General features: G+C 37.4%; 1 protein-coding gene across 4 annotated transcripts; it reads left to right on the top strand.

Moving 5' to 3' along the window:
• Positions 1-3,048: 3,048 nt before the first annotated feature.
• cdhr5a (cadherin-related family member 5a) lies at positions 3,049-16,155 on the top strand. Of its 4 annotated transcripts, none has more exons than XM_079866179.1 (14): positions 3,049-3,254; positions 4,466-4,641; positions 5,925-5,987; positions 6,636-6,725; positions 6,979-7,065; positions 11,547-11,651; positions 11,737-11,943; positions 12,028-12,118; positions 12,204-12,301; positions 12,449-12,655; positions 12,742-12,855; positions 13,964-14,030; positions 14,118-14,300; positions 15,286-16,155. In XM_079866179.1, exons 1-14 carry the CDS (start codon positions 3,164-3,166, stop codon positions 15,765-15,767), a joined length of 2,061 nt encoding a protein of 686 aa, XP_079722305.1. In that variant the 5' UTR covers positions 3,049-3,163; the 3' UTR covers positions 15,768-16,155. The 4 variants fall into 4 exon arrangements, with proteins under 4 accessions (XP_079722305.1, XP_079722307.1, XP_079722304.1 ...); XM_079866181.1 differs by having other exon boundaries at positions 14,118-14,275; positions 15,286-16,152; XM_079866178.1 differs by having other exon boundaries at positions 14,118-14,275; positions 15,192-16,147.
• Positions 16,156-17,468: the final 1,313 nt, after the last annotated feature.

The raw sequence follows: 17,468 nt of genomic DNA, 5'->3' as shown, positions 1-17,468 counted from the left end.
TCGTACAAAAAAAAAAAAAAAAAAAAAAAAAAAAAAAATCTGATGTCCATCTACAGAAGCCAATAATGAATAATAATAATAAAAAAAGATTATTTGTATTATTTTCAAACTTTTGTTTCGTCATGTTTTCATAGCCTGCCTCAATCGTGCCAACACCTGACCGGACTTCGGTGTGCTCAAATGTGCGCGCGCTGCAGTTGCTAGGAAACACAGACGCGCGCGGACATGGATTTCTGTCGCGGGTCAGCTTCTGTTTTCAACTGCGTTGCTTTTACAAGCGTTGATTGTTTTATTACTGCGTTGCAAATAGATAGTTTATATTACCCTGTAATATAATTTCTATTAAATACACTGACAAATAAAATAAATTGTTAAACTCAAACTTCAGATTTACTGGGGCACAGCAGATTTATACTGGGACACGTGCCCCAGTAAAAGGGGTCTAGCAACGAAATAAAACGTTTGCTTATTTGCAGATCAATATATAGCCTATAGGTAAATGTCTGCAGTTATCTTTCTTATTAGTGCTGAAGAATGACTAAAAAAAACATTGATCAGTGCTTTTTACTTTTTAAGTACTTTTAAAATTAATTACCTTTGTACTTTTACTAAGGTAATTTTGAAAATGAATAGGCCTAATTATAATTTTACTGGAGTAATATTTTATTGGGGTATCTGTACTTTTACTCAAGTAGGCCTACTTGATTTGTGTCCTTCATCCACCAATCCACTGCTAAAAAAAAAAAAAAAAAAAAAGATTATTGTAGTGACTACTGTGTAGACTGCTCATTACTTTATAGTTATTTTTCTTGAACCTTAATTAGTAGATAATTAATAGTAGTTCTTCAGGATGTTTGACAGAATTCATTAGTTATTGATTAACTAACTGATACTTAACACAATTACATACTGATTAGTTAACACATCGTCCTTAGTAGTTAACAGTATAGTGACTTAAGTGTTAATAAAGAATGACCTATTAGTTCTTCAGTAATTCCTTAGGTAGACTATTCTAAAGTGTTACAGACATTTCTCCTGATATAGAACCTTTTTTTGGCATAAATGGAGTCAAGAACCCTAGAGTTCTAAATAGAACTTTTCTAAGAGTGTAGAGAAATGCTGAGATTGTTTTGCTGAACAATGCAGCCTACAGCTCAGCTGTTCGAGGCCTGCTTAAGCGAGTCCATGACAGGAACACACATCTACATGTGTGTGTACATCTGTGTACATCTACATCTGGCTGCACAATGTGTCTGCTTCATGTGACTGTGTTGCTGTTGTTCCCACACAAAGAAGCAGTGGGGTGGTGGAGGGGGGGGGGGGGGGGGGCTCTACAAACATGTATTATACCAGTGGATGTCACATCGCATGTGGCAAAGAAAAGCTCTGATTGGCTGGGAGGGAGGAAAAATATTTTCAAGGAAATTAATTAAATACTACAAACAAATAGGCTAAAATAAACAGCGCACTGCATAAAGAGAGTGTGTACTCTCGCTCTCAGACTTGGTCAGTGATCAGTAGCACACATTATGACACACAAGTCTGGCCAGAACTTTCACACATCATATAATCTGAAATCAAAACCACTACACTTAAAACTGCAGTCCGTAACTTTCGGTGCTCTGGTGGTTAATAAACAGAATTGCATTCAGAAAATGGATTCATGATGTAGGCTACTCGCTTATTATATAAATTTAGTACATTTTGAACACAAAAAAAGTTACGGACGGCAGCTTTCAAGATGTAATGCAGCAATGATTGATGATAGTTGTTGGGGTTTAAAAACTGTAGCTCATCGATTCTGACAGTATTGAATGAGAACAAAATCTGAACTGAATTGAGCTGGATAATGTTACTAGCTTTGCCACATTTACATGGACACTTATACATGAACGCTAAATAAAGTGATGTGCGTGTTTATATGTCACAAGCTTCAAATCGGATTGCGCACACTGCAGTCACAGAGCCCTCTGTTGTTGCATACTACTAACCATCCTCATTGTCTTTGTTTTAAAGAGCAGACTTAATATTTATCTGATATGGAAAATAACTGCAATATAGAATTGGTAGAAACATGCTAACAATGTGCTAAATCATGCTAGTAACATGTTAAATCATTCTAACAACGTGTTAAATCATGTTAGCAACAAGCTTAATCATGCTAACAACATGCTAGCACTTTGTTAAGTCTTGTTAGCAACTTGTTAAATCATTTTAGCAACATGTTAAATCATGCAAACATGCTAAATCATGCTACCAACTTGCTAGCAATGTGTTAAATCTCGCTAACAACATGTTAAATCATGTTAGCAACATTCTATCTATCTATCTATCTATCTATCTATCTATCTATCTATCTATCTATCTATCTATCTATCTGTCTGACTGTCTGTCTGTCTGAAAACCTTTAAACTACAAGCTTTTAAAAATTTCTGGTTAGGCTTTCTCAAGCCAACTTCAAAATTTGTCTTGACAAACTTTTTTTATCTAGTTATTATTTAAATTTTAGAGTACACTTTATTTCAATGGTCCACTTTAGAGAATCTATTAACTATAAGTAACTTTAACTACATGTCAACTAACTTAGTATTAGTAGACTGTTAGTTTCAGGTTTGTATTTAAAGTTACTTATAGTCAGTATAATGTCTGTTGAGGAGCATCAAAATAAAATGTTAGCAGAAATTAAGCAGACAGTCTACTGATAATGACTGCTAGTTGACATGTAGTTGCAAAGTTACTTATAGTTAGTACTAGAATGTCTAAAGTGTTACCAAATGTTATCATATTTGTCACCATATTTATTCTGTAATTTATTTAACAGATAACATTCATTTTTATGCATCCAGTGCTGGTCATCAGGCTAGACTCACAAAGTAATTTTAGCATGTTTCACATTATCAGATTTCACACAGCAGTGGAATACTTGGACAAATACAAAATGACCCCTGAAAAACAGATGCAAGTATTTGGGTGGGAGGGAGCAGTCGACTGCTGGCAAGCTCTTTAGGCAATATATGACCGTAAGATGAAGTCACAAACATTGCGACTGGAGTCGACTCCCACTCATCGAGAAACACAGTCAATGCTTTATGCGGAGAAGTACCAGCTGGTGCCACGGTCTCATAGTCCTCCATACTTATTTGTGTGCATCAGAAACTAGGAAATGAACATGCAATTTAAGCGTAAATCCACATCGACCATCTTCGGCTGTGTATTTGCATTACTCCTTCCCAAAATCTGCTTTGCTGAGAAAAGTAAGTAACTCTTGTTTCAGATATTAGATTGAAATATAGGCTATTTGATGAACTGTCATCAGCAACACTATTGTGTCGGTGCAACATGTATCAGTCTCTCTCTGTGGGTATTTCGTATGATGTAGGGGTGAATTTGGGGTGATTGGGACACTTCTTGCCATTGAGTGTCCCGATCGACCTGAATTCAAGTGATTTCAGCTCAGGCAGTGGCAATAAAAAGACGCCATGTCTGTTCATTGTCATTGGATGTACAGAATGTAGAAGTTGCAAATATGTCTAATGTTCAACATACTTTCCTACACTCATTGTGTCATCAAACAAACTGCCCCTTAAATTGGGTCACACTTTATATTTGGTGTCTTTACCTACTATGAGCATACATCAAAATTAATAATAATAATTGTTAGGTACAATAAACGCATTGTGTTGATGTTGTATTGCTATTGAGGTGGATACGGGTAAGGTTAGGACAGGTTTGGTGTGTAATTATAGATGTAATTACAATGCTTTTATGTATATATAATTGCGCTGTATCAAATGATTAATTTAAATGTTAGTGTGCTTTCAACACACTTTCTATTGTCAGTATGTAAATGAAGAATGTTTACTTGTTCTCTGTGTTACCCAATTCACATTTACTTTTGACAGCTCCATGTCTTTCACTTCTTCCCCTCTGTTTGGCCTAAAACACTTGTGTTCGCTGACATCCAGTTTGAAATGCTGACTACAAACATGGAGGTTTTTCAGATTTCATATTATCGTAATTCTCTCAGTATTTACGATTCTTTGCATCCTTTAGCCAATGCCTTCAACGCGCCAGATCCGTCACTGGAAACCGAAAGTTACTCACCTCCGCTTAACGTTCATTCTTTGAATTCTTGCAGCCGGGAACAAAACAAGTCGATACCATTGTGACTAAAAGTTTGCTAAGAAGAATTTCCTCCTAAAGAAAAGGCGTTATTTGAGTCCATAAGCGTATTATAGCGTGCTGGTGGGAGTGGCCTTGGATGGCAACATGCCCAGTGCATTATGGGTGTTGAAGTGTTCATGCCAATTTGGAAAAAGGGAAGAAAGAGCCTTCTTCAGCACCAATTAAAAAAAAATCATTACATAAAAAATCACCTTTCTACTGTATAGGCCCATTTTGCCAGCAGTGAAGCACCACTTAATATAAGTTGGGCCAAATGGTAATATTTGTTTTCTCTCTGCAGTTTGTACAGTCCCTTCAGGGCCTGTGACGATCAAAGAGAACAACACAGATGACACAGTTGTTGTCCATATTAACACAACAACAAAGGATGTAACGCTGAATCTCACAGAGAATCCTGGAAATGCATTCTATCTGAGAGGTTCAGAACTGATAGCAAAGAAAGGCCTGGACTTTGAAGTATGTTTATTTCATGACTTTCCATTATCGTGTGCGCAATTTGAGTAACAAGACTATGATGATCCTGCTGGAAAAGCTGGCTAAAACCTGCTTCACTGCAAACAATTATTTGCTTCCTCAGTATTTTTTTGTCTTTTTTTTTCCCAGTACAAATATCTAAACATTCTTAAATCAAGATACATTTACTTGAGATGCAAAATAACTTATATAACTTAACTTAATAAAGATATTAAGTCTTGTTTTCTGGAGAGAAAAAAATCCAAAATTAAGTTTGTGCTTAAAAAAAGAAAAAAATATCTGCCAGTGGGGTCAAAAAAATATTTTATTATTTTTCTGACCCCACTGGCAGATTTTTTTTTTCTTGTTTTAAGCACATATGATTTAATATCTTAATATTTTAATATAAAAATGATTTTGCTTCTCAAGTAAATGTATCTTGAACTAAGAATTTTTAGATATTTTTTTTTATGAAAAGCAAGACAAAAATACTAAGCAAGAAAAACTTTTTTTGCAGTGTTATAGGGATGGTTCGGAGTAAAATCAACCTAGGGTCCTTTGCACCATGACCTCGAGCCAACCCCCCCCCCCACACACACACACACACACACACACACACACCAGAAGCCTTTTTTCCCTTGGTCGAACATTATTAAAGTTAGAGCTTATTTAGAGATATCAGCCGGATGGCTTAGTGCAGGCGCTAATGGATCCTAGGCTGTATCTCGTAAATTACCCCACTAATAATGCCAAGAATGGCACCAAACTTCTACAGTAGTACAAATAGGTTCTGTACTCATAAAACGAGGCATTGGAAAGTTTGTAAGTACATCAGTAGTTTATTTAAATAACACTTGCCTGATGGCTAATGCTACCGCTAACCCTTACGTCGAGGTCACTTCAGTGTTTAGGGAAAAGCCCGTAAAGCCCGTACGGGGGGGGGGGGGGGGGGGGGGTGTTTGGCTCGAGGTCATGGTGCAAAGGACCCTAGGTTGATTTTGCTCCAAACCATCCCTTTATGATGTGGTTTCTAGCTTTCATTCGTGGTCACTATCTGATCCAAGCTGGCTTAGATGATGGTTAATCTGACAAATTACCAGCCAGTGGACTTGGTTTAAACCTGGAGGTGGACCAAGCTGGACCAACAACAAACCAGCTGCCATCTTCCAAATACCAGTTTGACTGATCTTAAGTTAATATGACTTTGGTTAAACACAATGAAAATGCACAATGAACGATCACAGCAGTTTGATCCTAACTTCAGTTGATATTAACCTGTTTTCCAGACACTTTCAGGTCCCGAGGAGCTAACTGTCCAGGTCCGGTGTAATAAAACTGGCTACAGAAGTGTAAGTTACTCACAAGTACAATTACAAGTAAATTAATTCTATGCAGATTAATGTAAAACAAAAAGGCAGAGACTATTTGCTCTGTGCAAACAAGCGAAAAGAGCAGTGTTAAATTTGTTAAAAGTATTTAGATGTCATTTATACTTGGCTGGCAGATAGTCAACATTTGAAGTGGATCAAAACCTGTCATCAAAGTTATACATGAATTTTGAACAATACAGCTTTGATAAACTTTTTTGATCCACTTCAAATGTTGACTACTGTATTTACCCGTCAGTGTATTGTAGTATAAAACAGTATGCAATAATAACAACATATTGAGTGTAAATTATTATATTTATTTAAATCATTAAATGGATGCTGCCTTATTGGGACAAATCTCTCCCGACACCTTCCCCTAACCCTACACGACTAACACTTTTCTACTATTAAATACCCTTTAGTCACTTTAGTTCCAGTTTTCTAATATTTTTAATGCGAAGACATCCATACATTTTTAGTGTCCCAATTATTTTGGGGGTCACTGTTAGCGTATAATGCAGATTGCTATAATAGTTTTTCTCTGTTATTTTTTTTTTTAAAGATGAAGCCAGCTGTTACATCTGTAGTTTTGACCTTTTTATATTCATTTGTACATTTTATTTACAGATCACTCTGATTGTGATTGTTCGTGTTGAGAATATCAATGACAACACTCCATCATTTGGCCAGAGCGAGTATACGCTTAACGTAAATGAGGTGAGAGCATGCTATTCAACATTTGTCCTAGTAAGTTGGTCCCGGAACAACATTTGTACTGTCTGAATTTTAGAGCAAGTGTTCAGCTTTGTGGCTTAATCGACATTCTAATCTACCAAAAATTTCAAATATTCAGGGTTGAGTTTAAAAATTATAAGTTAAATCAGACAGCAAACAGTTTCTAGACCAACTTTCAATGTCAGGATGTTGTCATTCTAGTCCATAAATGTTACATTGTGTGTGTATTGCACAGCTCACACCAGTTAATACCAGCATTGGCCTGATTGAAGCAATTGATGATGATTCTGAGGTTCTGTATTATTCTATAGAACCAACTTTGGTAAGTAACCAATTCCTTTTATCTAGGTTTTTAAAAATTCACGAATAGTACACTTAAAAATAAGTCAGATATCATTCACTTATACTCATGTTGTTTCAAACCCATATGAGTTTCTTTCTTCTGTAGACCACAACAGGAGAAGTTTAGCATAAAGTCCAAGATGCTCTTTTTCATAAATAACCAAAGGCTCAAAAAAGACAAAACAGGGTTACACTTTATCTTAAGATGTCATTGTTACAGTGTAATTATATATTTAAGTACTGAGTACGGTGCCCTTGATACAGAGTAATTACTTAATTAATTACTTAGTAATAGACTTTGTAATAACATGTAACAAAATGTACTTAACATGTAACTAAGTTATGGAACAGCCTATACTTACAGATTGTAATTACCCACATGTAATAGGCAGCTACTGTTACACATGTGTAACAAGCCGAGAAAGTACTTAGTATAACACAATGTAACAACAAGTACTTAAATATGTTAGGCTACTAAGGTCTGCAGTTACACACGGTAAATGTGTATGTTCTGTAGCATTACTTGTATGTAACATAAAATAAAGTGTATCAAGATTGTACTTAAGTGCACTTTCTGTGTATCCACATATGTTATCCATCTGAATTAACCCACTAGTTCACAGCTTAAATACATGCATTAGCTTCCTAATTACATTGCAATTACAAAATGTTAGACAGGTATAAACTACGTAAAATAAAGTGTATCAAGAATGTACTTAAGTGTACTTTGTGTATACATACCTTATCTTTCTCTGCCTTAGTTTGATTTTACTCACTAGTTCACAGCTTAAATGCATGCAGTAGTTTCCTAATTACATTGTAATTACATAATATTACACAGGTATAAGCTACGTAAAATAAAGTGTATCAAGAATGTACTTAAGTGTACTTTGTGTATACATATCTTATCCATCTCTGCCTTAGTTTGATTTTACTCACTAGTTCACAGCTTAAATGCATGCAGTAGTTTCCTAATTACATTGTAATTACATAATATTACACAGGGATGAGCTACGTAAAAAAAAAATGTATCAAGAATGTACTTAAGTGTACTTTGTGTATACATACCTTATCTTTCTCTGCCTTAGTTTGATTTAACTCACTAGTTCACAGCTTAAATGCATGCAGTAGTTTCCAAATTACATTGTAATTACATAATATTACACAGGTATAAGCTACGTAAAATAAAGTGTATCAAGAATGTACTTAAGTGTACTTCATGTGTATCTATAAACCTTATCCAACTCGGCTTGTTACACATGTGTAACAGTAGCTGTTTATTACATGTGTGTAATTACAATCTGTAAGTATAGGCTGTTCCATAACTTAGTTACATGTTAAGTACATTTTGTTACATGTTATTACAACGTCTATTACTAAGTACCTAATTAAGTAATTACTCTGTATCAAGGGCACCGTAAAATGTGTTACCGCATATTTACTGTTATTACTACGGTAAGTACATGTAACATATACAACAAGGACACTGTAAAATAAAGTGTTACCCAAAACAGAACCGCAAAAGCATCATAAATCTGACTAGTGTGATATTACAAGTCTTCCGAAGTCATATGATCTTTTTGTGTGAAGATCAAAGTGAAACTTAAAGGTATAGTTCACTCAAAAATGGAAAAACTGTTGTTAGTTACTCACCCTCATGTCATTCCAAACTCGTAACACTTTCATTCATCTTCAAAACACAAATGAAGATTTTTATAATGAAATCTGAGAGATTTCTGTGCCTCCATTGAAAGTCTATTTCACCCAAAACTTCAGCTTGGGTAAATGCTTTAAAATGTTTATGGGTAATGACATAAAAGGTTCATAATGAGCAAACACAATTCATATGAATAGAGCAGTTTAATGCAAGTCTTCTCAAGAGACACAGTCACCTATTATGAATGAGGAGCCAGAACCAATCAGTTTCAGTAGAGTGACCTGTAGCAGTTACTTGTTATGGGAAGAAGGAGGTGGGAACCGGCGAACGTTCACAGACTTTAATAATAAAATAAGCAAATACAAAATGAAAGTAAAGGCAGCAGTCCCTCACGGACGACTGCTGCCACATATAATAAAACAGAAAAAAAAAAAACACAACATAAATCCAGGCCTGTCCTCTCTCATCCTTCACTATCGTCGCTCCTCCTTTTATGGTTTCGTTCCTCTGTGAGAGATACGAGACCGGTGTGTCACGCAGGTGACGCTCATCCGTAATCAGTAACCACTCGTCCTACTCGCCACATGACCATTTACCATGTGCTCTATGTACTGTATGTGCATTGATCAATGTTTATATGTGAATAAAAGTTTAACTCTGTTCATCATATAAAGTGATTGTGTCTCTTCAGAAGACTTGGATTAAACTGCTTGCTTCATATAAATTATGAACCTTTTGAAGCGTCAAGGTTTGGGGTGAATGGATCTTTAATGGAGGTACAGAAGGTTTCAAAGATGAGTGAAAGTCTTGTGGATTTGGATGGCACGAGAGTGAGTGATTGATGGCTGAACTTTCATTTTTTGGTTAAACTATCCCATTAAGTAATAGCTGAAAATCAAACATCGTCCTTCAAGATGCTTAATCTCAGGTCTGATTCCAATGATGGAAAATCCCATTGGCTCTCATATGGCTTGTGACCAATTCCAATTGTTATGTTTAAAAATGTGCAAGCTTGAATGAGAATTTAGAGCTATTGGTTTGGCACAATATCAGTATGAGTAAAGCTGGGTTCACACTGTATGATTTTGGCCATGATTTACCTGTCTGAGACATCCATGCCAGTGGGAATATTAGTGGCTGATAGACTGGGAGACAGAGGTAGCGTTTCCCACCCTGATACCCACCCATGAACCTCTTCTGCCTCTAGAGGTCACATCCATCACAGAGTGTTCTTTATCGCCGCTGGTCCCGTCCAGCACAGAGTTGTCTTTGTCGCCACTAGTCCAGTCCAACACCAAGCCTGTTTCCTCACCCAGTACCTGTTCTATACCACTGATGTTTACACCCAGCATTCCTCTCCTGCCTGCTCCACTGAAGTCAGCCATTCCTTCAGCCCTTCGGCTCTCCTATTGGCTACGCCATACAACCCGGATCCACATTGGGGCTTTCTCCCTGAGAGCCCTCAGCTCCACCTCGGCTCCACCTGGGACCATCGTCCTTCCGGCTTCACCTTGGCTCCTCCCTCCATCAGCTCCACCTCGGCTACGCCCTGGCTCCTCACCCCTCAGCTCCACCTGGGACCGTCATCCTTCTGGCTCCACCCTGGCTCCTCCCTCCATCAGCTCCACCTCGGCTACGCCCTGGCTCCTCGCCCCCTCGGTCTCCACCTGGGACCACTCTACCATCGCCATGGACTTCCAGACCTTCGGCGGCGCCTCATTCCTCCACCGCTACGGCTTCGTTGGGCTCCTCCTTCCCTCCGGCTCCACCTCTGTCACTCACACCATTGTCGCCTCAGTCCTCAGGCACCCAAGCTCCACCTCGGCCACTCATCACCACGTCTCCACCTTGGTCTCCTGGTCCAACAATGTCGCCTGGTCTCTCGGTCCATCAGGCTCCGCCTGGTCCTCCACATCTCCCGGCATCACTGCTGTTAAGCTTAAGTTTCCACCTTGGCTCCTCCCTCCATCAGTTCTGCAGTGGGTCACCTTCCTCCTGGCTGTCTTCTGGGTCACTCTGAGCTCTTATCAGCTGTCCGCTCCTTCATGGGACCTCGTCCACCTCCAGAGCCTCCACCCTCCCTCCCTCACATCATCAGTTACGGCTCGAGGAGGCGTCTTTTGGGGGGGTGTTTCCAAAATCCAGGTTAAAAAATATAGGTGACCGAGCCTTCTCGGTGGCTGCTCCTAATCTCTGGAATAGTCTACCTGTTCATAAAAGAACAGCTCGGACTGCTGAATTTTTCAAGTTGTTGCTTAAGACCCACCTGTATTCCTTAGCTTTCGTTTCAAGTTGAGACATTTTCTATTGTGTTTGTTGTTTATTTGTTTGTGTACCCTGATATTGTCAAGCACTTTAGTCAACTATGGTTGTTTTTAAATGTGCATTCTGTCCATGTTTACTTTCGTTTAAATGGACTTTTAGTTTGTTTTCCTTAGTTACCTGTTTCTATTGTTCCTCTGTTCCCGCCAGCCCTTAGTTGCCAAACTAATTTATTTGATCATCACACCTGTTCTTATTTGTGGTCATTATCATTTTGTATTTAAGTTCCTCACTGCCTTCAGTGTCCTTTATTGTTTGTGCCGTGTTGTGCTTGATCCCTTTGGATGATCTGTGTTGCTTTATTTATTAAACTACTCTGTTATTTTAAACTACTTTACCTATCTTCATCATGTTTGGACTTTAAATGTTACACTGACAACAAGCAACAATCGTAAAGGACTATTGTAAATTGTACACTGTGCACCTGGCTTTAATGACATTGTTGCTTGAGCCATTACTTTAATATGAATGTTTCTTTACAGAACAGATACTTCAGACTTGAGACCATGTATACGCCAAACATCCTTGTGAACAAAGTTTTAGATTACGATGTCATCCAACAGGTGAAACTGATCTTGTATGCGCAGGTATGTGAAATTAATTTGAATTTGAATGTGTTAAAAGTTATCTCCTGATCTCATGTTTAACACGAACAAGTCTTGACTCCATCAGGATACTCCACTGCCATCGCAACATACTCCACTGCCATCACAACCGAGTGAACGCTCCTTCACAGCTACAGCAACCATCACCATCAATATTATAGACATTGATAACCGTCCTCCGTGGTTTCAACCATGTACAAGAGTAACCATTGGTAATGCCAAAATCTGCCTGAGCCTCGGCTACAGGGGCAGGGTGAACTTAACAGAGAAGCAGGTACATTATCATTCATATTATGACCATGGTTAATAAATGTAATGCTGTATTTCAGAATTATCCATACAACATGTATATTTCCAGGAGGGAGCCTTGCAATTGCAGCCAGGTCCAGTGTATGCCAGAGATGGAGATAAAAGCAGAAATGAAGAGATAAGCTATAAAATTGTTCGAGGTAGTAAAGCATTTTTCCTAAAATAACTGTTGCCCTTCAATTTTCAAAATGAACTGCACAAGCTATCATTTCTGTAACTGCCTAGGAAATGAAGACAACATATTTCAGATTGATGAGAACTCCGGCAACATATCCATGCTGAAACCAGCAGATATAGCAGGCCCAATCTCCCTCTTAGTTTTGGTGAGTTTCTTGTACATATTCTAAAAACTTTGAGAAGTCTAGTCTACATATGCATCCTCACAATATCTGCTCAAGCCTGAGAGCAGATACAGCTGAATCACTGCGTAATTTTGATAACAGCGGCCTTCCTTTATTTGTCCTTCCTAGGCTTCCCAGGTATTAAACCGAGATCAGTTTGCCACCACTTCAGTCACCATTGATGTAATGAAAAAGAGCAGAAATCCTCCGAGGTTTGAGAAAGAACGATATGAAGGGTATGTTTACATTACTTCAGGGCCTGAAAACATGGTGCTAAGAGACAGGACGACCAACAGACCCTTCAGAGTCAGAGCAAGAGATGAAGACTTCGCAAGTGTAAGTTTTAAGTTTAAAATTATGGTCACCCATAAACATGAAACCCATTTAATAAGAGATTGGCAGTTTCTTCCTTTATGTTTCAGGGAATCAATCCTGACATAAGATATGAAGTGCAATACAGCAGCTATGTCAATATCACAACAGATGGGTTTATACTTTTGAAGAAAGCAGTTCGGACTGATTCCTTTGCTTTGCAGGCAAGTAAATATGTTTAGTTGCATCTATTTTGAGGATATTTTAACCACAACATAGTTGATAGCAGTTGAAATCAGTCTACTTTCACAATTACATGGTCCTCCATATATGACACAAAAGATTTCAGCAAGTAATTTGTCAACCTTCACTGAAAGCACAGAATTTATCAAAGCTTTTTTGGTTTTGTCATGTCTGGCTATTGAAAGACTGGCCCCTTTATATAGGCATCTTTAACAAACTACTATAGTGAAAAAAGTGTGGTGAAAGATTTACTTTGAAGCAAGTTTTACTCAGAAATTGCTGGTAAAAACAACAACAACAACAAAGAAAACATTGAAGTGGACAGAATGAAATGGTGTTTTCTTGTAAAACAAACTTCAATAATGTTTTTCAAAAACTTGTACTTACATGAAAATAAAATAAAATAAATAATTAGTTTAATAATAAAATGTCTATGTTGTGTTGCAAATCACAATCTTTTTTTACAGTGTACTTGCATAAAAATAAATTAATAAAATAAAATAATCAGATAAGACTATTTCATGGTGACATAGTTACATTTTACTTACTCAAATAAGTACTGAGTAATATTAATTAACTACATATACTTACTATAAAGTTACTGTTACGGTTTCATTTGGGTTAGTTACTTGTAATTATGCATAACTTACAGTTATTACCATAGTACATGTAGTAGTGTGTAACTACGTCACCTTAAAATAAAGTGTTAGTTAAAATATAAAATATATATAAAATAAAATAAAATAATGTCTATGTTGTATTGCAAAGCATAATCTTTTTACAGTGTACAGTATGTACTCACATAAAAATAAAATAAAATAAAATGTCTTTGTTGTATTGGAAAACACTTGCTGCTATTAAGGTCATAATCTTTTTTTACAGTGTATGTACTTACATTAAATAAAAAATAAATAAATTATATTTGTATTGCATGGGTATGTACATAGTTTGCACATTGTTGTTAAAGACACTTTATATAAAGTAGGTCCAAAAGACTTCCGGTCACTTTGATGTTGCAAACTTCTGTCAATGTTAAGGCCAAAATCTTTCAAATAGAATCTGAATTTGAATTGTTTGTTTCATCGCCAGCTTCGGGCGGTGGACGTGTCCACTGGTGAGTCAGGGACAGCTGCTCTCTCTGTCCTTGTAATACCATGTAAGTTTGCATCTAAAATGTTAATTAACCCACTGAGTGTGAAATGTTTATCCAGCATGATGGCTGTCTAACGTTTCTCCATATCAGCCGTGGGGGTCCAGTCGCCTGACGAGAGCTTCCGCGCAGGAGACATGGCTTTACTGGGCTTCGTAATGGCCGCTTTACTGGTGCTCTGCCTCATTGTGATCGGCTATCTGATATCCCGCGTCAAGAAGGGGAATCCTGACGCGTTCAAGTTGTCTGAGGTCAGCATCTTCTCATCAAAGCTCAGTGAGTCCAGCTCTGAGTGTCCGCTTTGTAAAAGAACTGAGGCTTAAAGGGTGACATATTATGCCTCTTTTCACAAGAATGTGTCTGTGAAATTTCAGCCCCAGATCATTTATTAGAGCTTGTCAAATTTGCCCCTTTTTGGGTGTGAGCCTTTAAATGCAAATGAGCTTCTGCTCCGACCCTGTTCAGAAGAGGCCGATCCTTTACACTAGCTTCAGATACTCCGGCGGTAACAAAACAGGCCAATCTCACTCATCCAAAATCTCAGAAATAACCAGTAGCGAGTGACGCCTTACGGAGAGACTCAGGAAGAGTTTAACTTTTAGACGCACCTGGACGTTTCTGAATGGTTAGTGGAGACATTTATGTAGTTGTTGTGGAGTTACATTGATTAATCTCATCGACTTGCATGAACTTGAACTTTTACACAAGTTCCCTGAGGACTTTATAAGACAGCTGTGAAATGTTTTGGTCAAATAGTGTTCAGTGCTCGTCTGTGCAGCAACGACAGAACAATTTGCATGTTTTGCTCGAACTTTTGCCATTACGTTAGAACTGGTCACTGTTGTTGCTTCTGAAAACCAAATGGCGTCGCCGTGGGTGTAAACGTGAAGATTAAGGGGCGGAAATATTATAATATTATAATATTATATCTTTTGACATGCTTGCAGAGAAAGGCTCACCAAAACAAAGTTAGGTTGTCACTTTTCATGTTTTCTGGGTTGGTAGATGCACCAGGGATCCGATTATAGCACTTGAACACGGAAAAAGTCAAATTTTCATGATATGTCCCCTTTAAGAGAAAGTTCCTTAAGAACGCCGTAATCATGTAGTACAGCAGGTAATATTCAGCTCATGAAATTGTGAGATTAACCCTCTGCCCTCATTCAGTGTTTAGGGTCATGCTTGAAGTTTACTCAGCCCCCTAACAGGCCAAGACCAAGAGATAGCATGCAGTTCAACAATGATGGTTTCTTAAATGAAGGAGACACAGGGAGATCCAGAGCCAGGCGAGCTGAACTGAGAGAAGGGAGACTGGATGCGGTTCAAGCAGCAAGAGTGCGAGTGATTCCTCGTGAAAGACTGAGGCACTGCCGATCCTGTGGACTCCAGACGAGTTTCAACCATTCCCATCACAGTCCAGTCGTCCAAACCAAAGGGAAGGCCAATAAGCATAGAGTGAAGTCCATTCTGGCTAAAGAGAGGAGGAAGGATGACAGACACAAGAGCGTTTGGTTCAAGGAGAGCGAGGATTCTTCAGACATCGAGGTTGAGATCATCCCTGACACTATAGGGATTAAGCCTGAAGAGGAGGTGGAGAGAGTCGAAGGGGATTTCGCTTCCCATGCGCCGGAAGACAGTCAAATGGAACTGGGGGATTTGATAATGTCGAATATACAGGACTTGAGTAGCAGGGAAATTTCTGACGGCAGAGACGGACTGAATACAGACAGAAAAGATCCGTGAGGAACCGGCTTGAGCTCTTTTGCTTGTCAGAGACTCTGGAGTTTTTCAGTTCGGCTGTAATAAGATGTCTTCGCAAAACACGGTTCAGTTGAGATGTGATTAATAGCAAAATACTGACACGTTTAGTGACCAATATATGTGAATGATGATGCATTTTTTTTCCATTGTGTGATAATGCGTGCTAAACTAAAATGTGTTAATGTAATGTGTCTATAATTTAAGAAAACAAACCTGAGAATTTAATGTTGGCTTGCTGCTTAATTTAACATCAGATGTGTTTATGAATAATACATTGTGGAATACAGTGTTTTGTATTATTATGTAAATTATTATGTGGGGGTGGGGTGGGGGGGGGGGAATGCAAAATAAAGCAAATTCGAACCATTCGAGAAAGTATCCACACTTGATATGATGCCTGACAAAAGAATATTATTAAAAACAAAAACAAGCATGTTTAACCAGGCTATATTTACAGCGACTTGATTACTTGAATACAGCTACTAGTTTCTGAATTGTTACACAAAGGATTTGTTGATGTCTTTTTTCCTTTTAAATGTGGTAAATAATAATAATAATAATAATAATAATAATACATTTTATTTATTTGGCGCCTTTCTGGACACTCAAGGTCGCCTAAATACAAACATAAGTCTCTTATGTTCTAAAAGTAATCCGTTACTCCCTAAACCTTACGTTTTTTCCACATCTGTGCTGGTTTTTTTTCTTTTTTTTTATATCAAAATACAAATGTTCTATTTTTGGCAAATGTAAAGACCCTTTCACACCAAAAGTGAAATGAATGAGTCTCAGGCTGAAGAAAATACAAATTCAAGCCTGTAAACACCCCCGACGAAGATTTACACATTTGAATTAATAGTAAAAATTCATCAAATTGAATTGAATAACCCTTACATATTTTAATTGAATAATTAAACAATTCTTAATCAATTAAAATGGGTAAGGATTATTACATTCCATTTTGATGGAATTTTACTATTAATTCAAATGTGTAAACCTTAAAAAAAAAAAAAAAAAAAAAAAAAAAAACATCAAACAACCCTTTCAGCCATTCTGGATCACGGAAGAATAGGACACAGGTGAAGATCAGCAATTAAAACAGAATAATGAAACACAAATATGATGTTTATCTAAAAATAGTTTTTTGCTTGATCATCAAAGGTCAGCAGCAAAGAAACTGTTTAATAAAGTGAGATGAAATTCATAAAGTATATATGTCATTTAACATAATTAATTATTGCAGGTAGCATTTAACCATTTTTATTCATTTGAGGAATGTGTTTTTGTGCAAGTGAGATGAGTAAATGCTCACATTTAGTCTAGAAGTACAAAAAACATCATATTTACACAGCGTCACCTTCTCTCAACATGGGGACAAAAGAGCTGTCAGTCAATTAATGGGAAAACAAAGTAACTTGCATTACTTTTTTTGAAAAGGTATACTCAGATTTTTGTCATTTTAAAAGTAATGTCTTAGTTACATGAAATAAAGTAATCTGAATACATAAGTTGCTCTAATTGTAATGCGTTACCCCAACACTGCTCTTCACTGAGAGGTGAGAGAGAATTATGAGAAATGCCAGTCAGACTAAAAGATTCCAACCCTGACAAACCAAAACAACATGCATCTGCAGTTATGCACATACTAATAAGCTCCTGAAAAATATAAGATGTTAAGAAAAA

The sequence above is a fragment of the Squalius cephalus genome, assembly GCF_949319135.1.
Source record: "Squalius cephalus genome assembly, chromosome: 3".
Classification (NCBI taxonomy): domain Eukaryota; kingdom Metazoa; phylum Chordata; class Actinopteri; order Cypriniformes; family Leuciscidae; genus Squalius; species Squalius cephalus.
Note: the sequence above shows the minus strand (reverse complement) of the source record. Positions and strands in the feature narration are given on the sequence as shown.